This window comes from Globicephala melas, chromosome 17 (assembly GCF_963455315.2).
Source record: "Globicephala melas chromosome 17, mGloMel1.2, whole genome shotgun sequence".
In the NCBI taxonomy this organism is placed as follows: domain Eukaryota; kingdom Metazoa; phylum Chordata; class Mammalia; order Artiodactyla; family Delphinidae; genus Globicephala; species Globicephala melas.
Window position 1 is genome coordinate 52,039,385 of NC_083330.1, and position 25,526 is coordinate 52,064,910.

General features: G+C 36.2%; 1 protein-coding gene across 2 annotated transcripts in view; it reads left to right on the plus strand.

The window, feature by feature from the left end:
- EBAG9 (estrogen receptor binding site associated antigen 9) overlaps positions 1–21,895 on the plus strand; it is a 32,713-nt gene extending 10,818 nt beyond the window's left edge. For both annotated transcript variants that reach the window (XM_030863111.3, XM_030863110.3), the window contains exons 4-8: positions 2,397–2,475; positions 3,207–3,365; positions 5,582–5,689; positions 16,207–16,298; positions 20,078–21,895. In XM_030863111.3, the coding sequence (XP_030718971.1) occupies positions 2,397–2,475; positions 3,207–3,365; positions 5,582–5,689; positions 16,207–16,298; positions 20,078–20,198 (559 nt within the window). In that variant the 3' untranslated portion in view covers positions 20,199–21,895. The remainder of the gene's footprint in view (positions 1–2,396; positions 2,476–3,206; positions 3,366–5,581; positions 5,690–16,206; positions 16,299–20,077) is intronic.
- The last annotated feature ends 3,631 nt before the right edge of the window (positions 21,896–25,526 follow it).

The window sequence follows — 25,526 nt, forward strand, 5'->3', positions numbered from 1 at the left end:
AATTGCTCTGCGGCATGTGGGATCCTCCGGAACCAGGGCTCAAGCCCCTGTCCCCTGCATTGGCAGGCAGATTCTTAACCACTGCGCCACCAGGGAAGCCCCCATGGGTATTTCTTTACATATTACATTATGAGTGTTATTTTTCTGTTAAAAAAAAAAAACAAAACACTTTAACAGAGAAACCCCAAACAGAATAGATTTTTTTTTTTGTCTCTTAAATAATATTCCAGAATGTACAGGTAGTCCAGGGTAGATAAGTCCTTCTGCTTCAGTAAGTCATTCAGAGACTCAGATTCCTTCTATTTTGTCATACTACCGGACCCTAGAGCTATCGTTCCTAAACTGTATGCCAAGGTACTTCAGGGCTTGCATTACACTCATGGGGTACTGTAGGATACTTCAGATTTTCCAACAAAACACAATGAATGTGATAGTGTCTATTAAACACTAAACAAACTGTTGGCTCAAGGTAGTTCACATTTGCAACATTAGATCCTGCAGTATGTTTTGATGATGTTCCTGAATATTTGAGATAAGTTTTTGTTTACTTGTATTTTGGGTAACCTATCTTGGCAAAGCTAGGTTGTAATTAAAAGCAAGTACTAAACCAAAATTAATATGGAACAGAAAATAAGGGTGAGTCCAAGGCTTGAGGAGCTGTGCAGTATCCAACAGGCACACACATTCCATTAATAAGTAATTGTGGTTATTAAAGAGTGACATCAACATATTATTTTTTCTTTAAATTCATATGTATTTTTTTCTAATGGCTACTAAGCAGATAGGACATACATAAGTATTAAATTGTTTGGGCCTAACTACTTAATCAGTGGAATTGTTAGGTATTTCTTTTGGCCTAGAAGTACTGTGAAAGAAGTACCGACACAGTAAGAGCAGCATAGAATAAAAAAGGAAATGGAGGGCAATCAGCACTTTTTTTTAGTGGATATGATTTAGAAGTTACACACAATTCTGTTCACAGCCTATTATCCAGAGCTTAGCCACCTAGCTGCAAGGGAGGCTAGGAAATGTAATCTCAAGCTAAATGGCCATTTTATAACTACTAAAACTCTGAAGATTAAGTGGCATTGAATTTATTGTTAGAAGTAGTATAGCCAGAAAAAAAACTAGGTTAAAGCAGGATGAGTGTGGGTATTAATGCCAGGAGGCTGGAGGTTAAAAAGAAGTAGTTGTGTTAACAGTGGTGATAAATTATAGGTGCTTTTCTCTTTGCATCTGTTATTTTCTAAAACTTTTGTTGAATATAGATTACTTTTAGTATAAGATACTGCATTTGATTTAAAAATATTAAGGACATTTTTGTTGTCACTATGAACTTCTCTTGTCAACGTAAATATGTTTAGGATTGATTGTATATTCAGTTTTAAAGAAAACTGACCCTTTGTTAGAATAAGCTTTTCTTGTCAGAAAGAACCTAGATCATGTGTTCTAAAATACCAGGTTTACATCATAAATTTAGTAGTAGACTGTATTACTTTTTTTCTTCATCCTTTAAACAAAGTATGATTTCTAAACTTAGCTGATTTTACCAACTAGTTCTAAGCAGATGCTTCATAGATTATTTGAAATGAAGCAAGTGACTAATCATTTATAATAGCTACCATTTTTTAATGTGTTATTAAAAAGCAGGCACAGTCTAGTGTCTAGCTATTTTAAATGTCAGTTAAATCCTTACAACAACCTTGCAAAGGTAGGTTTGAATACCTGCCTTTTACAGATGAGGATACTCAGGCCGAGAGATAGGTAATTCTAACTAGATTCATAATTAATAGAAGTAACATTGAAAACCATGGTTTACACAGATTCCATAGCCCATGCTCTTAACAACTCTGTGACAATACTTATCTTCTTTAATATAGTACTTTTCCCACTAATCCTTAAAACTTGGGTACAGTTTATAGTTCAACCCAGTGATTTTCAAACTTCTTAATAGTTTAATAGTAATCTTAATGAGAAACCAACTATGTAAAGCAAAAGCCAGGCCACCCTGGTTAAAATAGCATAGGTATCTGAGAGCTTCACTTACAGAATTCACAGTACTCTTAGGAGCATGGTTTGAAATCAGTTTGTGTTTTTGTTTTTGGCTTTATATTCTTCCTGAGTTTGACTATAATTCTGAATCCTAAGCCAAAAAGCTGTTGGGTTATCCTGTCCAGTACTTCTAAAATATTTAAAAGATATTTGATACATGCCTTTTCTTTTCATATCTTAACAAATTTTTCTTTTCATATCTTAACAATTGTTAATTATTAAAATAAATAATTCAAAAATTGAAAAAGACCTTCTCTTATAAGCCTTAAGTTACTGTCCGTAGTGCTTTTACCCATGCTTGTTTTGGTAGTTTCTTGAAATAAATTATTTCATTTTTGTTTTAGATCTGGCAGAGGACGGAAATTAAGTGGAGACCAAATAACTTTGCCAACTACAGTTGATTATTCATCCGTTCCTAAGCAGGTAATTTTTTTTTGAATGTTGAATAAATGTTCCAGAACCATATTTTTCAAACTGGATTGCCGACCATTAGTATGTCATGAAATTAATTTGGTAGTCAGGGTCAGGATTTTTATTGTTGTTATTAAATTTTTTTATTCTAAAATTTTTATTTTGTTCTTTAAGATTTTCTGTTACTTTGCTGAGGATTTCTTTTTTTTTTAATTGGTTTTAATAGTGTTTGCTATTGCTTATTGAAGCATTTTTATAATAACTATTTTAAAGTCTTAGATAATTCCAACATTTATATCATCTTGGGGTTTGTGTCTGTTGATTGACTTTTTCCATTCAAGTTGAGATTTCTTCATTGTTCATTTGCAGGTTACTTCATGGTTATGTTGAATATTATGTTTGGGACTCTATCTTATTTAAATACTATAAAGAATGTTATTATTTATTATTTTATCAGGCAATAAACCTGGTTAAGGTTAGATTGCAAGTTCCAAGTCTCCTTCTGTGGGCTGTAGTTTTAATGTCAGTTCAATTTTTAAAGCAAAAAAATTTTCTTTTGTTTTGTTGTTTGTATTTTTTTAATGGGTAGAACAGAATGTCCAACTCATAGAATATTTCTTTTAAACTTTTCATCTAGTTTTGGTATGTGGTATAAAATTTGTATTTTCCCATTGGTCAAAAAAGTTTGAATAACCAATGTTTTAGAAAGCTCATTTTTCTAATAAATGATGAATTAAATTTAGACAGATGTTGAAGAGTGGACTTCCTGGGATGAAGATGCACCCACAAGTGTGAAGATTGAAGGAGGGAATGGGAATGTTGCAACACAGCAAAATGCTTTAGAACAACTGGAACCTGACTATTTTAAGGACATGACACCAACTATAAGGAAAACCCAGAAAGTATGTTAAAGATTTGTGCTTTTGGAGATAAAACTATTAAACCACTCTTCAGATTCCTATAATTAAAATTAGTATAATTGGTATTTGTTAGAAAGCCTATTTCTAATTAGCAATTGTGTTTTCTGTCATGTTAAAGAAGCTTATATATTCAAGTGACCTGGACACAGATCTAGTAAATTGTACCCCCAAGTCTTTTAAAATTGTGTCTAAGCATTTATAGAAATCCTACTGTATGTCAGATTCTAGACTCCAGTCTCTGCTATGGAGACTAAGCTGAATAAGATACAGTTCTAACCTTAAAAGATTAGTTCACAGTTTAGTGATGTCTACAAACTGATAAGTAGTTTCCATTGTTTATAACCATTATCAAACTGATGCAAGGCTCTGAGAACTTAGTGTAATTGTTGTGGGTTTGTGTAGTCATCCACACTTTATTTTATCCCTTTTGAGTTATATAGTTATACATGGACAATCACTTAAAGATGCAGGGAATTATTAGAAAAAGAACAATGGCTGAGTATTTTCCTTTCTTTTTATCAAAATAGTACATGTACATTTGAAAGTTGTTTCTAAATATCTTTCTTTTTTTCTTTCTTTCTTTCCTTTCTTTCCTTTCTTTCTTTGTTGGGTCTTTGTTGCTGCGCGCCGGCTTTCTTAGTTGCGGCGAGCCGGAACTCCTCTTCATTGCGGTGCACGGGCTTCTCATTGCGGTGGCTTCTCTTGTTGAGTAGCATTGGCTCTAGGTGCACGGGCTTCAGTAGTTGTGGCACACGGGCTTAGTTGCTCTGTGGCATGTGGGATCTTCCTGGACCAGGGCTCGAACCCATGTCCCCTGCATTGGCAGGCAGATTCCTAAGCACTGTGCCACCAGGAAAGTCCCTGAAAATTGTTTTTAAATCAAAGAATATAGAAGAGCTTATAATGAAAAGCAATAGGGCTTCCCTGGTGGCTCAGTGGTTGAGAGTGTGCCTGTCGACGCTGGGGACACAGTTCGTGCCCCGGTCCGGGAAGATCCCATATGCCGTGGAGTGGCTGGGCCCATGAGCCATGGCCGCGGAGCCTGTGCTCCGCAACGGAAGAGACCACAACGGTGAGAGGCCCGTGTACTGCAAAACAACAACAACAAAAAAGAAAATCAATAGACTTCTGCCCCATCATTCTTCATACCAGTTCTACTTTCTAAAAGCAGCCACCCGTAACTTTTTCTGTTTGGGCTTCTAGCATTTTTCATCATATCTGTATATAGTATTCTTATATTGCTATGTCTTGATTTACCAATCACAGATATTGTCCACTGACTGCATACTATGGTAAACGGGGGTTTATTTCATATCCTCTTACCCCCTTTTCAAATACGGTAATGTTTTTATTCCAATCTACCTCATCAGTCATCCTGCTGTTTTCAAAAGAAAAAAATACTTAAAGTTCCATTGTTCAATCAAGCATAGAAAATATTTTTTATAAATATACTTATAAAATGAGGACATTATTTATTCCACAATTCTCTAATAGGGTTTTTCACCCTCTTCTACCTTCCAGCCAGTTTCATCTGTATATTTATTTTTAGATTTTCAAGGCTGATAACATTTACATGCTGTAATCATAGTTGTTTTTGTTGAGTTGTCCAAATGCATTAAGTTATATATTTTTCAAGGAGTTTTAAGTGAATTTCTTAGTAGATGAGTACCTTTTATTTTGAAAGTCTATTTTGCTGCTCTTAATAGGAACTCAGTATATTGCAGTAGTACCTGAATAAATTAGTTAGAATGAAAATACTTTTAAGCTACAAAACTAATACTACTGGCCTGAAAGAGTTAATGTATTCATAGATACCCACATACTTAGAGAACTGGTTATACTTCTGGTAGGATATGATACATGTTCTTGTTTAATACAGTGACTAAAAATGCCTAATTATATTTTGGGGGGTCCAGGGAAAGTAGGGAAAGAGGAAAGAGGAAGAGGAAAATTTATTGTTTTAGAAAAAAGTGAAATATAGTTTTTCTTAGTATGCAACTGATTTGTGTGACAGTTGCCTAAGAATTTTGGTGCTCTATATAGACTTTAAAAAAAATTTTTTTACATTGTAAATTTTAAAAGAAGAAAGGTAGAACATATTTTAAATAATTATAAAATGCTTTGGTCAGTTAATTTGTCTGTGTTTATATAGTGATGTGTAAAATGTTCCTATAATTCTCTTTCGATTAATCTTTCAGATCATTATTAAGAAGAGAGAACCATTAAATTTTGGCATCCCAGATGGTAGCACAGGTTTCTCTAGTAGACTAGCAGCTACACAAGATATGCCTTTTATTCATCAATCTGTAAGTATGCTAATGGTATCTAGGCAAGAGCTTTTTTTTCATTTCTATTTTCTTAAAAGAAGAAAAAAATTAAAATGAATTGAACATAGTATTTGTATTTGTATGACCTTGAAACAGGTGTAGCAGATCAAGAGAGGTTACCAATCCTGTCCTTTTATGAGATTATAAATTATATCAGATATGAAGATCAGGGTCCATTGTACACATAAAAGATAGAGACAAAAATGTTATTGAAAAATATGACCTTTACATTTTTAAGTCTTTTGTCATTTACAGACAGTTCTGGGTGTACTCTGATGCTTTCGCAAAAATGTTCCTATAAAAGGGTTTCATCTTCAAGGAATTCATGGAAAAGACTCTGACAAGTACAGGTTTCTGGTAACTGCCTATACTGCTGAACTGAATGAATAAGCATTTTCAGAACTCTAATGGAAAACTGATGAATTCATAAAAGTGCTAACAAAAGATCAAGATGGAAAAAAAATTACATGGGACTGAGTGAACTGATGAGGATGATTATAATTTTTGTGACTTTCTGTTTGAATAAAAATAAAAAAATCCCACAAGGACTCAGAGGCAAAAGATATACAAATCAATTTTCACTGCAAAGTAAAGGACCTGTTACAGTGGAGGATTACTGGACTGAATGTCAATATTGTGACATAGTGTGAGTGTGAGTGTTTGTTAATTGCAGTCGTTGCTTTTGTTGTGGTCATCCATTTGCAATGCTTGGTGTCAGTTTATTTATCTCTTGTAAAAATAAAATACAATGTGTGTGTGTGTGTGTGTGTGTGTGTGTGTGTGTGTGTGAGTGAAAAAAATATGACCTTTAAAGAGATTACCACTAAAATTTAACCTTAATAGCAGGTTATTTTTAAGTAAGTTATGAATTGTTTCCCTAGTAGAGTATATTTACATTTAAAGTGTGGTTTAACTTAAAATAGATTTGACTTAAATACAACACTTCTATGGACAAAAGTAGTGAGGAAAGTATATAGCTGTGATTTTCAACCTTGGAGGCTATCAGAATCAACTTTGAACTTTTTTTTTCTTTTTTTTTTTGTTGATACAGAGATGTCACATTTAATTTATTTGAAACAAATTAAAGGGAAAAATCACTGTGGAAACTCTCCTATAAATGACTGAAATTCTTATATCAAACTAAGTCATTTTTTTATCTGGTGTTGATATGAGAAAACTCTTTTCTCAGTAGAAGTGCTCTATTTCTTAAATTAGCTCCATAAATCTCTACATTCTTTCCAACTGATTAAGACAAGTTCACATTTGGAATATGAGGAGTCTGAAATGGAAGTCGAAGGTACTCAAAAGTATATATATAGTACTTTTTAGACTAAAAGCTTTCCTTAGAACTGCGATATAAAAAGCAGTGACTAAATATATAAAACGATAGCCAGATTACCAATAAGTGTACATCTCAAACACAAACCATTACTTTGCATTTAGGGAAGAAAAATATTAAATTCTTGCATCTTGCTTAATGTTCAATCTGCTTATGTAAGTAGATATTGGTTTTTTGGGGTTTTTTGTTTTATTCAAATAGTCACAAAAATTAAAATCATCCTCATCAGTTCACTCAGTCCCATGTAATTAATTTTTTTTCATCTTGATCTTTTGTTAGCACTTTTATGAATTCATCAGTTTTCCATTAGAGTTCTGAAAATGCTTATTCATTCAGTTCAGCAGTATAGTCAGTTGCCAGAAGCCTGTACTTGTCAGTCTCTTCCATGAATTCCTTGAAGATGAAACCTGTTTATAGGAACATTTTTGCAAAAGCATCAGAGTACACCCAGAACTGTCTGTAAATGACAGAAGACTTAAAAATGACCACGGTTAAAGATTTGATGAAAGTTCATGATAATACAATTGACAAGGAAATTTAGTTATTTCTGAGATATACATTTTAAAGTAATAACTAGGATTATGACTTATAACATTCTACCAGTACATATAAGATTTTTAGGAATTTCATGTAATGTCTGAAACATTTATATTAATATATTTCCATACAAATAACCCAAAGAAAGTTTAGTATTAGTTTTTGTTTTTAATAAATTTATTTATTTTTGGCTGTGTTGGGTCTTCGTTGCTGTGCGCAGGCTTTCTCTGGTTATGGTGAGTGAGGGCTACTCTTCGTTGCAGTGCACAGGCTTCTCATTGCGGTGGCTTCTCTTGTTACGGAGCACAGGCTCTAAGCACGCACGCTTCAGTAGTTGTGACAAGTGGGCTCAGTAGTTGTGGCTTGTGGGCTCTAGAGCGCAGGTTCAGTAGTTGTGGTGCACGGACTTAGTTGCTCCGCAGCATGTGGGAATCTTCCTGGACCAGGGCACGAACCTGTGTCCCATGCGTTGGCAGGCAGATTCTTAACCACTGTGCCACCATGGAAGCCATTTTTTAAAAAAAATTTTTTAATTTAATTTTATTTATTTTTTTATGCAGCAGGTTCTTATTAGTCACCAATTTTATACACATCAGTGTGTACATGTCAATCACAATCACCCAATTCAGCACACCACCATCCCCAGCCCCCCACGGCTTTCCCCCCTTGGTGTCCATACGTTTGTTCTCTACATCTGTGTCTCAACTTCTGCCCTGCAAACTGGTTCATCTGTACCATTTTTCTAGGTTCCACATGCATGCATTAATATACGATATTTGTTTTTCTCTTTCTGACTTACTTCACTCTGTGTGACAGTCTCTAGTTCCATCCACGTCTCAACAAATGACTCAATTTTGTTCCTTTTTATGGCTGAGTAATATTCCATTGTATATATGTGCCACTACTTTATCCATTCGTCTGTCGATGGGCATTTAGGTTGCTTCCATGACCTGGCTATTGTAAATAGTACTGCAATGAACATTGGGGTGCATGTGTCTTTTTGAATTATGGTTTTCTCTGGGTATATGCCCAGTAGTGGGATTGCTGGATCATATGGTATTCTATTTTTAGTTTTTTAAGGAACCTCCATAATGTTCTCCATAGTGGCTGTATCAATTTACATTCCCACCAACAGTGCAAGAGGGTTCCCTTTTCTCCACATCCTCTCTAGCATTTGTTGTTTGTAGATTTTCTGATGATGCCCATTCTAACTAGTGTGAGGTGATACCTCATTGTAGTTTTGATTTGCATTTCTCGAATAATTAGTGAGGTTGAGCAGCTTTTCATGTGCCTCTTGGGCATCTGTATGTCTTCTTTGGAGAGATGTCTATTTAGGTCTTCTGCCCATTTTTGGATTGGGTTGTTTGTTTCTTTAATATTGAGCTACATGAGCTGTTTATATATCTTGGAGATTAATCCTTTGTCCGTTGATTCGTTTGCAAATATTTTCTCCCATTCTGAAGGTTATCCTTTCGTGTTGTTTATGGTTTCCTTTGCTGTGCAAAAGCTTTGAAGTTTCATTAGGTGCCATTTGTTTATTTTTGTTTTTATTTCCATTACTCCAGGAGGTGGATCAAAAAAGATCTTGCTGTGATTTATGTCAAAGAGTGTTCTTCCTATGTTTTCCTCTAAGAGTTTTATAGTGTCTGGTCTTACATTTAAGTCTCAAATCCATTTTCAGTTTATTTTTGTGTATGGTGTTAGGGAGTGTTCTAATTTCATTCTTTTACATGTAGCTGTCCAGTTTTCCCAGCACCACTTATTGAAGAGACTGTCTTTTTTGCATTGTATATCCTTGCCTCCTCTGTAAAAGATTAGTTGACCATATGTGCCTGGGTTTATCTCTAGGCTTTCTATCTTGTTCCATTGATCTACGTTTCTGTTTTTGTGCCAGTACCATATTGTCTTGATTACTGTAGTTTTGTAGTATAGTCAGAAGTCAGGGAGTCTGATTCCTCCAACTCCGTTTTTTTCTCTCAAGACTGCTTTAGCTATTCGGCGTCTTTTGTGTCTCCATACAAATTTTAAGATGTTTTGTTCTAGTTCTGTAAAAATGCCATTGGTAATTTGATTGGGTTTGCATTGAATCTGTAGATTGGGTAGTATAGTCATTTTCACAGTATTGATTCTTCCAATCCAAGAACATGGTATATCTCTCCATCTGTTGGTATCATCTTTAATTTCTTTCCTCAGTGTCTTATAGTTTTCTGCATACAGGTCTTTTGTCTCCCTAGGTAGGTTTATTCCTAGGTATTTTATTTTTTTTGTTGCAATGGTAAATGGGAGTGTTTCTTTAATTTCTCTTTCAGATTTTTCATCATTAGTGTATAGGAATGCAAGAGATTTCTGTGCATTAATTTTGTATCCTGCCACTTTATCAGATTCATTGATTAGCTCTAGTAGTTTTCTGGTGGCATTTTTAGGATTCTCCATGTATACTGTCATGTCATCTGCAAACAGTGACAGTTTTACTTCTTTTCCAATTTGTATTCCTTTTATTTCTTTTTCTTCTCTGATTGCCGTGGTAGGACTTCCAAAACTATGTTGAATCATAGTGGTGAGAGTGGACATCCTTGTCTTGTTCCTGATCTTAGAGGAAATGCTTTCAGTTTTTCACCATTGAGAATGATGTTTGCTGTGGGTTTGTCGTATATGGCCTTTATTATGTTGAGGTAGGTTCCCTCTATACCCACTTTCTGGAGAGTTTTAATCATAAATGGGTGTTGAATTTTGTCAAAAGCTTTTTCTGTGTCTATTGAGTTGATCATATGGTTTTTATTCTGCAAGTTGTGAATATGGTGTATCACATTGATTGCTTTGTGTATATTGAAGAATCCTTACATCCCTTGGATAAATCACTCTTGATCATGGTGTATGATCCTTTTAATGTGTTCTTGGATTCTGTTTGCTGGTATTTTGTTGAGGATTTTTGCATCTGTATTCATCTGTGATATTGGTCTGTAATTTTCTTTCTTTGTAGTATCTTTGTCTGGTTTTGGTATCAGGGTGATGATGGTGGCCTCATAAAATGAGTTTGGGAATGTTCCTTCCTCTGCAATTTTTTGGAAGAGTTTGAGAAAGATGGGTGTTAGATTTTCTCTAAATGTTTGATAGAATTCACTTGTGAAGCCATCTGGTCCTGGACTTTTGTTTGTTGGAAGACTTTTTTTTTTTTTTTTTTGCGGCACGCGGGCCTCTCACTGTTGTGGCCTCTCCCATTGCGGAGCACAGGCTCTGGAGGCGCAGGCTCAGCAGCCATGGCTCGTGGGCCCAGCCACTCTGTGCCTTGTGGGATCTTCCCGGGCTGGGGCACGAACCCATGTCCCCTGCATCGGCAGGCAGACTCTCAACCACTGTGCCACCAGGGAAGCCCTGTTGGAAGATTTTTAATCACAGTTTCCATTTCATTACTTGTGATTGGTCGTTTGTATTTTCTATTTCTTCCTGGTTCAGTCTTGGAAGGTTATACCTTTCTAAGAATTTGTGCATTTCTTCCAGGTTGTCCATTTTATTGGCATACAGTTGCTTGTAGTAGTCTCTTGGGTTGCTTTGTATTTCAGTGGTGTCTGTTGTAACTTCTCCTTTTTCATTTCTAATTTTATTGATTTGAGTCCTCTCCCTCTTTTTCTGGATGAGTCTGGCTAATGGTTTATCAATTTTGTTTATCTTCTCAAAGAATCAGCTTTTAGTTTTATTGATCTTTGCTATTGTTTTCTTTGTTTCTATTTCATTTATTTCTGCTCCGATCTTTATGATTTCTTTCCTTCTGCTCACTTTGGGTTTTGTTTGTTCTTCTTTCTCTAGTTCCTTTAGGTGTAAGGTTAGATTGTTTATTTGAGATTTTTCTTGTTTCTTGAGGTAGACTTGTATAGGTATAAACTTCCCTCTTAGAACTGCTTTTGCTGCATCCCATAGGTTTTGGATTGTCGTGTTTTCATTGTCATTTGTCTCTAGGTATTTTTTGATTTTCTCTTTGATTTCTTCAGTGACCTCTTGGTTATTTAGTAACGTATTGTTTAGCCTCCATGTGTTTGTGTTTTTTTACATTTTTTTCCCTGTAATTCATTTCTAATCTCATAGTGTTGTGGTCAGAAAAGATACTTGATATGATTTCAATTTTCTTAAATTTTCTGAGGCTTGATTTGTGACCCAAGATGTGATCTATCCTGGAGAATCCCGTGTGCACTTGAGAAGAAAGTGTAATCTGCTATTTTTGGATGGAATGTCCTATAAATATCAATTAATTCTATCTGGTCTGTTGTGTCATTTAAAGCTTCTGTTTCCTTATTTATTTTCATTTTGGATGATCTGTCCATTGGTGTAAGTGAAGACCCCCACTATTATTGTGTTACTGTCGATTTCCTCTTTAATAGCTGTTAGCAGTTGCCTTATATATTGAGGTGCTCCTATGTTGGGTGCATATATATTTATAATTGTTATATCTTCTTCTTGGATTGATCCTTCGATCATTATGTAGTGTTCTTCCTTGTCTCTTGTAACATTCTTTATTTTAATGTCTATTTTATCTGATATGAGTATTGTTACTCCAGCTTTCTTTTGATTTCCATTTGCATGGAATATCTTTCCATCCCCTCACTTTCAGTCTGTATGTGTCCCTAGGTCTGAAGTGGGTCTCTTGTAGACAGCATATAGATGGGTCTTGTTTTTGTATCCATTCAGCAAGCCTGTGTCTTTTGGTTGGAGCATTTAATCCATTCACATTTAAGGTAATTATAGATATGTATGTTCCTATGACCATTTTCTTAATTGTTTTGGGTTTGTTTTTGTAGGTCCTTTTCTTCTCTTGTGTTTCCCACTTAGAGAAGTTCCTTTAGCATTTGTTGTAGAGCTGGTTTGGTGGTGCTGAATTCTCTTAGCTTTTGCTTGTCTGTAAAGCTTTTGATTTCTCCATCGAATCTGAATGAGATCCTTGCCAGGTAGAGTAATCTTGGTTGTAGGTTCTTCCCCTTCATCACTTTAAGTATATCATGCCACTGTCTTCTGGCTTGTAGAGTTTCTGCTGAGAAATCAGCTGTTAACCTTATGGGAGTTCCCTTGTAGGTTATTTTGTCATTTTTCCCTTGCTGCTTGCAATAATTTTTCTTTGTCTTTAATTTTTGCCAATTTGCTTACTATGTGTCTTTGTGTGCTTCTCCTTTGGTTTATCCTGTATGGGACTCTCTGCGCTTCCTGGACTTGGGTGTCTATTTCCTTTCCCATGTTAGGGAAGTTTTCGACTATAATCTCTTCAAATATTTTCTTTGGTCCTTTCTCTCTCTCTTCTCCTTCTGGGAACCCTATAATGCGAATGTTGTTGCGTTTAATGTTGTCCCAGAGGTCTCTTAGGCTGTCATCATTTCTTTTCATTCTCTTTTCTTTATTCTGTTCCACAGCAGTGAATTCCATCATTCTGTCTTCCAGGTCACTTATCGGTTCTTCTGCCTCAGTTATTCTGCTATTGATTCCTTCTAGTGTAGTTTTCATTTCAGTTATTGTATTGTTCATCTCTGTTTGTTTGTTCTTTAATTCTTCTAGGTCTTTGTTAAACATTTCTTGCACCTTCTCGATCTTTGCCTCCATTCTTTTTCCGAGGTCCTGGATCATCTTCACTATCATTATTCTGAATCCTTTTTCTGGAAGGTTGCCTGTCTCCACTTCATTTAGTCATTTTTCTGGGGGTTTATCTTGTTCCTTCATCTGGTACATAGCCCTCTGCCTTTTCATCTTGTCTCTTTCTGTGAATGTGTTTTTGTCCCACAGGCTGCAGGATTGTAGTTCTTCTTGCTTCTGCTGTCTGCCCTCTGGTGGATGAGGCTATCTAAGAGGCTTGTGTAAGTTTTTTGATGGGAGGGACTGGTGGTGGGTAGAGCTGACTGTTGCTCTGGTGGGCAGAGCTCAGTAAAACTTTAATCCACTTGACTGTTGAAGGGTGTGGCTGGGTTCCCTCCCTGTTGGGTTTTTGGCCTGAGGCAACCCAACACTGGAGCCTACCTGGGCTCTTTGGTGGGGCTAATGACAGACTCTTGGAGGGTTCACGCCAAGGAGTACTTCCCAGAACTTCTGCTGCCAGTGTCCTTGTCCCCACGGTGACACACAGCCTCCCGCCACCTCTGCAGGAGACCCTCCAACACTAGCAGGTAGGTCTGGTTCAGTCTCCCCTGGGTTCACTGCTCCTTCCCCTGTGTCCCGATGCACACACTACTTTGTGTGTGCCCTCCAAGAGTGCAGTCTCTGTTTCCCCCAGTCCTGTCAAAGTCCTGCAATCAGATCCCACTAGTCTTCAAAGTCTGATTCTCTAGGAGTTCCTTCTCCCGTTGCCGGACCCCCAGGTTGGGAAGCCTGACGTGGGGCTCAGAACCTTCACTCCAGTGGGTGGACTTCTGTGGTATAAGTGTTCTTCAGTCTGTGAGTCACCCACCCAGCAGTTATGGGATTTGATTTTACTGTGATTGCGCCCCTCCTACCGTCTCATTGTGACTTCTCCTTTGTCTTTGGATGTGGGGTATCTTTTTTGGTGAGTTCCAGTGTCTTCTTGTCGATGATTGTCCCTTTGAACTTTTTAAAACACACCACTGTCCAGACCCCTCCCCAGACCCTAGCTTTTAAGTATGTTTTGATTGATTAATTACTGATTAGTAATTATTGACTGCTTGATTACATTAGTTATCCATTGTTGTATAACAACCTCACACTTAGTGGCTTGAACAACAATAAATATTTTTTTTATCTCATAGTTTCTGTGGATTAGGAATCCACAGAATTCCTAATTCTGTGATAGCTCTTTTTATACTAAGGATATTAACTCTTTTCTGTCATCGTTTACAATTTTCACTTTATTATCGGCTTTATAATTTAGTTTGGATGTTTTTAATGGGCAGATGTATTTAGTTTTTAATGTAGCAAATCTGTTAATTAAAACTTTTTCTTTACTTCGAAGACCGTCTCTACTAAAGGATCAGTTACTCTTTTTTTTATGGTCATAGTCATTTCACCTTTTTTGTATCTAAATGTTTTATACACTAAAAGTCAAACACCTCAGTGGAAAAATGGATAAATTTACAAATAAGAAATAGACATACCTGATAACATGAAGAAAAGTTTGATCTTATTAGTTCTCAAAGAAATTCAAAGTAAATTAACAAGACACCATTTAAAATCTTAACATATTAGCAAAGATAGAAAAGAAGGCAATTACCTACTCGTATTGACAAAAATGCAAGGAAACAAGACTTCCACCTACTGCTGTCAGGAGAATAAGTTGGTATAACTTTTCAAGAGAGTCATTCAGTGACTTTGAAAATCCTTTTCTTTGATTTAGCTAGTTTACTTTTAGAAATTTACATTAAACATACAATCAGAAATTTTTTTAAAAAATTTTTTAACAGTGGATTGTATCTCATTTATGGTTAAGAGCAGAAAATTCAACACTTTTTATTTCGGTTTTAGGTCTAAGTGCTCAAAAGAGAATATAATAAATCTGTTCACAGCTTGGTGCCAGTTATTTTATGCATGTAATTATTTCCCCACCAACTAAACATTCTAGAATGAGCATTTTCATTGTTTGTGGAAGGAAAAAGTGAACTTTTAGAGGTCTGGCCTGGGGAATAGTAGAAGGTAGTGTGGCCAGCCTGATGGTATCAAGTAAGACAGGCAAAAGGAAGCACGATATAGAAGTACTCCAATAAATAGTAAATTTTGCCTGACTTGTCATTTTTCCCTGGGACCCAGACAGTAACTGCCACTGAAAAATCTAGAAAATTACTTGTGCTTAAATGGAGATGACTATGCTAGTTTGGAGACGTTGGTTCTTCCAGTTCATCTCCCCAGCACAGAGTAGTCCAGTCAAGCATCTCTAATCCAGCCTGGGATCAGTCTGTCTCTTCTCTTTCCTCCACCCCCCACTCCTTCTTCTTATTGAAAAGAGAGATAACAGAGAGAACAAATGTTCTATTCTTGTCTATTCCAAACTAAAGTAGGCAAAAAAAGAAAAGTTAATATAAAAGGAGTATCGTTTAAAACATAAAATAGGAAGAAACCTGGACTTGCCAGGACTGTTGAGTATGGAAGGTCATGCGTCTCAGGAAATCCCTCAGTTCCAGGCAAACCAGGGGCAACCATTTGAGCCTATATAGGATGTGTTAAGAAAGTGGAGAAGATACAGGGCAATGACAAGGTCTGAGTTATGCTTTAAAAGATACTCTTCTTGGGCTTCCCTGGTTGCGCAGTGGTTAGGAATCTGCCTCCCAATGCAGGGCACATGGGTTCGAGCCCTGGTCCGGGAAAATCTCACATGCCACAGAGCAGCTAAGCCCGTGCACCACAACTGCTGAGCCTGTGCTGTAGAACCCGCGAGCAACAACTACTGAAGCCCACGCACCTAGAGCCCGTGCTTCGCAACAGGAGAAGTCACCACAATGAGAAGCCCACGCATCACAACAATGAGTGGTCCCCGCTCACTGCAACTAAGAAAGCCGCGCGCACAGCAATGAAGACCCAACACAGCCAAAAAATAAATAAATAAATAATAAATTCTTTTAAACAAAAATACTGTCTTGACCACTGAGTGGAAAAAGGATGGCTCTTGACCATTGTAATTTTGCTTTGTTTTGTTTTATTGTAGCCTGAATTAGGTGACTTGGATACCTGGCAGGAAAATACCAATGCATGGGAAGAAGAGGAAGATGCGGCCTGGCAAGCCGAAGAAGTTCTGAGGTATTTGAGTAATATTTACACTGCAGCCTGAGTAGAAGAACTGGTTTTGTCCATGTCGCATTTAAGGTCAAGAAAGCTTATTCTGCCAAATGTTGTATTTTTCGTCATTCTCATTTGAACCTTGATAATATGGGATAGTTTTTTTTGTATTTCAGACTACATATGCTATTTTATATGATTAAAACCTCACAGAAACCAACAATTTAAAGCAATATAGATACAAAAGAATAATTTATTAATGGAGAATGAAACCTTTTACATATATACACGATATTGAACTATATGCTTTATACTTCATTCCCTATAAAATATATTTATCTCTTGAAATGTCCTGCCGTGAAATGTGAGTCACAACAATGTATGTTCTCTAGGTCAGAAGTTATACCTTTAGTTTTGTTTCCCCGTGGTCTGGCATAGTGCCAGCACTGCTCATTTGAATAGAGCAGTGAATAGCACTGCTATTTGAAAATAACTTGTATTGTACTCTACATTTGTATGTGTACTTCAATTTATGTACTTGAAAGCCCTGAGGTAGATAAGATAAGTCATATACTTACTGCCTGCTCTACAGGAAATATTATTCTGGAGGTTTTCAAGTTTGTTTTTGTTGGTTATGTTCTTATTTTTTTGTTTTTGTGAGCAGTAACTCAATTCTTGCTACTACCACATTAGGTCAAAAAGAAAATTTACCTTGAGAGAGTCTGTGACTCATCACTGATGAAAACTCAGATATGTAAATGTATCTAAATTACTTTTGCATTTTTCAAGATGATAAAGTAAAATATAGCAATGTGTTTTTTTCAAATATGGCTTTTATAATTGGGATAGAAAATGAATTACTCTTGGGCTTCCCTGGTGGCGCAGTGGTTGAGAGTCCGCCTGCCGATGCAGGGGACGCGGGTTCGTGCCCCGGTCCGGGAAGATCCCACATGCCGCGGAGGGGCTAGGCCCGTGAGCCATGGCCGCTGAGCCTGCGCGTCCGGAGTCTGTGCTCCGCAATGGGAGAGGCCACAACAGTTAGGCCCGCGTATCGAAAAAAAAGAAAATGAATTACTCTTTATTTGACTATCTTAACGAAACAACTGATTTCATTTTTGTGTTGTCCTTTCCTCTCTTTACCAATAAATTATAATTACCTTGAACAACCAGCAGAGGGTGTAGTTAAATAACTGGGAGTTAAGGCTGACCTCTTTTTGATCTTGTGCTTACTGTTTTCAGCATTTTTTTTTTTAAACAGGAAGGGGTCACATTAGTAAATTTGTGAGAGTTTAAAATATTTAGTTCCTGCTTGATAATTATTCAGTATAAAGGAAATAGTTTTAAAATTGTAAACATTTATGTTGCATGGATTTCAAAAAAGGTGTCACTTGTTTTTTCATTTTTTATTTTTTACTCTGTTTCTTTTGGATAAATCATAGATACAGAAGTCTGGGTATTTTAGAACATTTTGGGGATTCTAATGATGATTGGTGTCATCAACCACAAGGATGATAAAGGAAGGAGCTATTCATTTTGAATCCAGTAATCTTAATGCCAACACTGTAGAGTTTATGAGTTCACAAGTAGCTGAACATTCACTGTACAAAAACCTTTTCTTTTTCACCCTATCTTCTTGCACCCTGAACAAAACAAAACCAAAAAACTCAAACTTAGTGCTTTTGATATGACAGCTTGGGAGAGGGATCCTATTAGTCAGTAATAGACATGTTTCTTGCTTCAGGTTGCATAAGTAGAGCCAAAAACACTTCCATATGTTGTTACCGCCCTCAGGATAACACTGAGAATTTTAAAAGTGTATCCATAATCCATAGCCTCTAACCTAGCCTGTTCCCCATTGCCACTTTAAATACTGCCAGTACTATGATCAGTATCATTAAGGAAAAAGATTCTGGTACCTTAGTGATTCCAGACATGTATCTGGACAGGAAAAATATATTTTGTCTGCATTAATGTCTAAGTTGCCTCTTGTACCAGAAATATTAATTGCTGATGTTTATATATCAGCTAGTAACTAGGTCAAAGCTCAATTATCTTATGTTTGTAACCTAGCCAGCCCTTTTTAATTCTTTTTCTCTTTCTTTTTTTGCCACAGACATTTTGATGTTTTTAGTGCAGATATCAGTTTTGCTTGAAAGTGAGCAGAGCTATTGAAAAGTAGATTTTTTAAAACTATTCTTTTGAAATTTTAGTTAATTGATAATGATGGTCAAAATGTTGCCTAAACTAAGGCTCTCTACTGTCTTGAATTTTGGTCATCCATACCTCTGCTTACTCCCATTTGTAAGTATGATTGAGAAGTGTATATACATTTCACTCACTATAGCCAGCTTTGAGCTGTCCCATATATGGGTAATCCACACTAGATTTTTCTCTATATAATCCAGTGTTGCCTATCTGCTGCCCAGCTGTGCCCTACAGCTTCCTTCCTCAGCCTTGTGTGCTTCTTGACTTACTTTCTCATATCCTAAACCTTCAGACCCAGGACCAACTTCTGTTCTTCTTTCTCCTATTTCATCACCACACTCCTACTCCCACTTCCCATACAAATCAATAAGATAGAGCACTTAGATGTGGAATCTAAAATATGACACAAATGAACCTATCTACGAAACAGAAACAGACTCACAGACATAGAGAACAGACTTGTGGTTGCCGGGCGGGGGTGGGGGTGGATTGAGACTTGGAGGTTAGCAGATGCAAACTACCATATATAGAACGGATAAATGACAAGGTCCGACTGTATAGTATACAGACTATATTCAATATCCTGTGATAAACCATAATTGAAAAGAATATTTTAAAAAATGTGTATATATGCATAAATGAATCACTTTACCATACAGTGGAAATTAACAGAACATTGTAAATCAACTCTACTTCAATTTAAAAAAATCAATAAATATAGAGGGGTTTAGTGATTCTAGATCAGTGGAGTTAGGGAGGGACTGGGGGAAGGTATTTCATAATGTGTAATTAGTAAATACCCACCATTCTGCCCCTTCATTAGTAGAGCTAGTCAAATCTTTAAATAGATTTCTAGCTTCTAGTTGGAAGTCATGTCTTAGGTTTCCATTTTCTCTTTGCTTTGTGCTCTGTACATCTGTGTTCTTGACATCCTTTAGCTGACTATTTTTAACTATTATAATAACAGTATTTAATCCTAAATATCAGGCTTTTCTGAATGGTACCAAAAAGAAGGTGTGGTCCAATGGAAGTAGTGTTTTAGTGAAAATAATCTGAAGAAGAGGGATCAGGAGATGTGGGTTCTTAACCTTAATCTTATAATTTTGGACATTTCACTTAACCTGAATGCCCCATTTTACTTTTTTTTTTTTTTTTTTGTGATACGCGGGCCTCTCATGTTGTGGCCTCTCCCGTTGCGGAGCACAGACTCCGGACGCGCAGGCTCAGCAGCCATGGCTCATGGGCCCAGCCGCTCCGCGGCATGTGGGATCTTCCTGGACCGGGGCACGAACCCGTGTCCCCTGCATCAGCAGGTGGACTCTCAACCACTGCGCCACCAGGGAAGCCCCCATTTTACTTATTTTTAAACCAGAGATAATACCTTTTTTATTTTGTAAGTCATGTTCTAAAGATTAAAAAAATATATACTGTTTTTGAAAATCTTTGAAATTTCAAAGCAGTGAGAAGAATGAAGACTTTTTAACCTTAAATTTGATGATAATAAAAGGGCAGTGCTGTTTCTTTCTGGAATTTATTCACCATTTTACCTGTGTGGTGTTTTCTAAAAGTAAAAATACGAATATGTTTCTTTTCAGGCAGCAGAAGATAGCAGACAGAGAAAAGAGAGCAGCAGAACAACAAAGGAAGAAAATGGAAAAGGAAGCACAGCGGCTAATGAAGAAGGAACAAAACAAAATTGGTGTGAAACTTTCATAACAAAATGTCCTTCAGATGCATAGTGCCAGTGGGAGAAATATGAGCTCCACAACCCAAGCAACATTTGTATGGAGCTAAGAGTATTTCCAGAATACAAATACTCTGCTGGATTTTGATGCATTCATCAGGCCATACAGGACACCAGGATTCTCTCAAAGTCCCTTGAACTCTTGGTGATTGAGACTCAAAGAACACAAAAGACTTGTGAGACAATATTTTCTTCAACATGTTCCAACTGTAAGACCATTGTTTGCTGTAGATAAATTATTACAAATGAAATATATCAGTACCTCTTCAAGCTAGTGTTTCTAGCTGATTAAATGGGTGTAAATTTTATGGTGGGAAAGAACTCTGCTGTCTATAATGCTTTCCTTCATTGTGCATAATGATAAAATAAATAATTTTAAATATTCTTTTGTTTCCATGATTACCTGACCTAAATCAGACAGACTTGCAGAGCTTTAACTTCTTATTTTTGTTGTCAGAAGCTGGTATTGGCACACATTTCCTTTAACTTGAACTGGTATTCATTAGGGATCTAGTAATTTCAGTTTTCAAGAAAATGACATTAAATGCAATAATTTTATTTAGTACAAACATTTTGTACATCATTGTTTTCTTTTAGATGGTGTTGTTATACATATTTGTCATTTATATTACATGTATAAACATATTGAAAATCAGTTAAAATGGCAAATTTGTTTTACATTATTATAACTTGTGAGTTTTAAAAGCTAGTATTAGTAGTTTTTCCCTGTCATTGTAGATTTTAAGATGTTATGGTATCTTTAAGTACCTTAGTTCCTCCCCACCAAAAGGTATTAATTTACAAATGCATATAGCCTTCAGTTTTACTATTTCAAAGCTTTTAGATAATTTCTGTATCAGTTTTATATATCTGACATAATACAGGTTACCTATGTTGTTGACTAAGGTAACATTATTGATTTATTAAAACAAGATAGGAATAATAATACTTCTATTTTCAGATGTTGACTAGCTCCAAAATAGTTTTCAGGAAATAGATATAGACTGTGTTCATAGGGAAAAATGTAGATTTGATAGTTTAAAATCTCATTAATTTTGTCTCCACAATTAAAATACATCCAGCCTGACCTTCTATGGCTTTAGAATTTAATATTTTTACTTTCTTAAAAGCTGTTGCCCAAATGAACATTTTGTGGATTTTGAAAATGTCGTAAATACTCTACAGGCCAAATACTGCTAATTTATTTGAATTAAAGTGATATTTCATGGTAAAATCACAAACTATACAATGAGCTAAGTTCTTACCCCTAAGCTTCCAGACTAAATGCAATTTATTTTTTATTTTTAAAAAATTTTTATTGGAGTACAGTTGATTTACAGTGTGTTAGTTTCAGGTGTACAGCAAAGTGGAATCGGTTGAAATTTAACTTTGATAAAAGAACTTCCTGTTATAGCCCCAAGCTATATTTTCAGTTATGTTTATTAGAGAGTTTTTGCCAGTAAACTCCCAATTAAATAGAATTAGACTCAAATTTTTAATAAAAAATGAATTATCTTATGTCATTTGTATTTATTTTAGTTATTATAGGAATGCTACATGCTTTCTCTAAATTGGGGGTTCGAAAGGATAATTTCTCCTTTAGTACAATCAGTCTTACTGTTTTTCCCCCATAGTTTTTTTTTCTTTTTTTTCCCCCATAGTTATTGAAGTCTGCTTTGGTCATGATTTTCATGTGTGAGATTTTGTTTTTTGTTTGGTTTTTTATTTTTGTTTATTTAGAAATAAAGACTGGATAGAAATTATACTCTGTATAGATTAATTAGGAAGAAAGAGATTTTTCTCATGGAAAGAATAGATATGAATTCTTGAATTTTTTGACCTCTGTTGGTATGTAAACTAAACTCCTGTATTAAATTGGTTATATTGTTCCAAAAGAAGTCATGGAGTTAAATACATATGATAAATCCTTTAGTAGCAAACTGGCTCCTTTAGCTTCTAAATTTATGGTTTCTTAATTTTAGCAAAGGATTATCAGTTTTAGAAGCTTATTAGTAAAAGTGAAAAAGAAATATGGATAGGCATAGACAGAATTAGTGCAGTGCTACCCATCATCTGAATTGTGCATTTCATGTACTGAGATAACAAATAATCAAAAACATGTGAAACTTATTCTGTGTTTTTTATATATATATTTCATGGTTTCTAGCCATCTCCTTTTATTAAGCTTTAGCTAGGGATATCCTCTAATTGAATCCTGGCTCTTTTTTAGTAGCATCTTTAATTGAGTCAATATTCAGCATCTGAATTCCTCAGTTTCAACATGTACTCGCCTCTGGCCAGGGCAGTGACTGTTCCTGGATGAAGATTGGTGGTTGGGAAGAAGGTGGTAGCTCTAGAAACTGGCATCTGGATTGATCTTCAACACCACTCTACAAGCTTACCACTAGAGTATAAATTTAACCACGGCCAATGTTCCAAAAACCCTAAACTTTGTCAATACAGGTAGGTATACCTTGTTTTATTGCACTTTGCTTTGTTGTGCTTTGCAGATACTGTATTTTTAACAAATTGAAGGTTTGTGGCAACCCTGTGTTGAGCAAGTTTATCAGCACCAATTTTCCAACAGCCTTTGCTCACTTCTTTACATTTTGGTATTTTCACAGTATTTCAGACTTTTTCATTATTGTATTTGTTATGGTGATCAGTGATTTTTAATTTACTATTGTTTTTGGGGTGTGAACCATACCCATATAAGATACGACAGTGAACTTAATTGATAAATGTTGTATGTGTTCTGCCTGCTTCACCAACTAGCCCTTCCCCCGTCTTTGTCCCTCTCCTTCCACCTCCCTATTCTCTGAGACACGGCAATATTGAAACTAGGCAAATTTAAAACCCTACGATGGCCTCTAAGTGTTCAAAAGAAAGGAAGAGTCATACATCTCTTACTTTAAATCAGAAAGCTAGAAATGATTAAGTTGTGAGGAATGCATGTTGAAAGTTGAGATAGGCCCAAACTAGGCCTCTTGTGCCGAACAGCCAAGTTGTGAATGTAAAGGAAAAGTTCTTGAAGGAAATTTAAAGTGCTACTCCAGGGACCATACAGATAAGAAAGCTTTATTGCTAACATGGAGAAAGTTTTAGTGGTCTGGATAGAAGATCAAACTACCCACAACATTCCTTTAATCCAGAAGCCTTATCCAGAGCAAGGCCCTAACTCTCTTCAATTCTGTGAGGGCTGAGAGGTGAGGCAGTGGTAGAAGAAAAGTTTGAAGCTAGCAGAGATTTGTCCATGAGGTTTAAGGAAGAAGTTATTTCCCTAACAAATGTGCAAGGTTAAGCAGCAAGTGCTAATGTAGAAGTTGCAGAATGTCATCCAGAAGATCTAGCTAAGATTATTCATGAAGATGGCTGCAGTAAACAACAGATTTTCAATGTAGGTGAAACAGGTTTACATGAGAAGAAGTTGCCATGTAGGACTTTCGTATGTAGAGAGAAATCAATGCCTGGCTTCAAATCTTCAAGAGACAGGCTGACTCTCTCGTTAGGGGCTAATGCAGCTGGTGACTTTAAGTTGAAGCCAATGCTTATTTACCATTCCCCAAATCCTAGGATCTTCAAGAATTATGCTAAATCTACTCTGCCTGTGCTCTACAAATGGAACAACAAAGCATTGATAACAGCATGTCGGTTTACAATATGGTTTACTGAATATTTTAAGCCAACTGTTGAGACCTACTGCTCAAAAAAAAAAAAAAGATTCCTTTCAAAATATTCCTGCTTATGGACAATGCTCCAGCTCTGATGGAGATGTACAATGAGAGTCATATTGTTTTCTAGCCTGCTAACACAGCATCCATTCTGCAGCTCTTGCATCAAGGGAGTAATTTTGATTTTCAAGTCTTATTATTTAAGAAATACAATTTGTAAGGCCATAGCTGCCATTGATAGTTATTCCTCAGGTGGATCTGGGCAAGGTCAATTAAAAACCGTATGGAAAGGATTCACCATTCTAGATGCCATTAGGAGCATTCATGATTCATGGGGAAGGGTCAAAATATCAACATAAAAGCATTTGGGAGACGTTGCTTAAAACCCTCATGGATGACTTTAAGGGGTTCAAGACTTCAGTGGAGGAAGTCACTGCAGATGTGGAAATAGCAAGAGAACTAGAATTAGAAGTGGAGCCTGAAGATGTGACTGAATTGCTGCAATCTCATGATAAAGCTAAATGGATCTGGAGTTACTTCTTACGGAAGAGCCAAAGAAAGTGGTTTCTTGAGATGGAATCTGCTCCTGGTGAAGATGCTGTGAAGATTGTTGAAGTGGCAGCAGAGGATGTAGAATATCACATACACTTAATTGATAAAGCAGCACCAGGGTTTGGGAGGAGGGACTCCAATTTTGAGAAAAGTTCTACTGTGGGTGAAATGCTATCAAACAGCGCTGCATGCTACAGAGAAATAATTCCTAGAAAGGAAGAGTCAATCAGTGCATCAAATTTCATTGTTATCTTTAAGAAATTTTCACAGCCACCCCAGCCTTTAGCAACCACCAACCTAATCAGTCAGCAGCCATCAACATGGAGGCAAGACCCTCCACCAGAAAAAGATTATGACTCACTGAAGGCTCAGATGATGGTTAGCATATTTAGCAATAAAGAATTTTTAAGTTGAGGTATGTACACTTTTTTGACATAATGCTATTGCACACTTAATGGACTACAGTATAGTATAAACGTAACTTTTCTATGCACTGGGAAACCAAAGCATTCCTGTGACTTGGTTTGTTGCAGTATTTGCTTTATTGTGCTCATCTGGATGATGTATTTACTAAAGGCATGCTCTGGGCCACATAGAGCTAACATTTACATTTTCTTCAATCCTTTGTAGTTCAGCTTTGAGATAACCTACTGAAACGATTTTCACACTCCTTAGCCTCTTGTTCAGAGGAAATCTTTCATAAGTGTGTCAGCGAATACAGCAGTTACCAAGGTGGGTGCTTCTGGCTGAAGTCAAATTGGGAGGTTGGGGTGCTCTAGGACCTGCAGATGGCTGCAGGTGAAGGAGCTTCTCCCCTCTCTTACAGGTGAATGGAGGGCTGACGAAGATGGTGGATCCATTAAGAGCTCATTTTAGTAGCTAATAACTTAATCAACTTGTTTTTCCCATTATGCAGATTTTTAAAATTTAAGTTGTTCTCTCCTAATATCAAAGACAGCTTTTTTTTTCTTTGTGTAATTTACTTCCATTTTCTTTACTACAACCAAGGCTGTTTCAAGGTTACATCAACAGCTAGTAACTTTCTTTCACTTTGCTTTCTTTTTTAAAAATTATTAT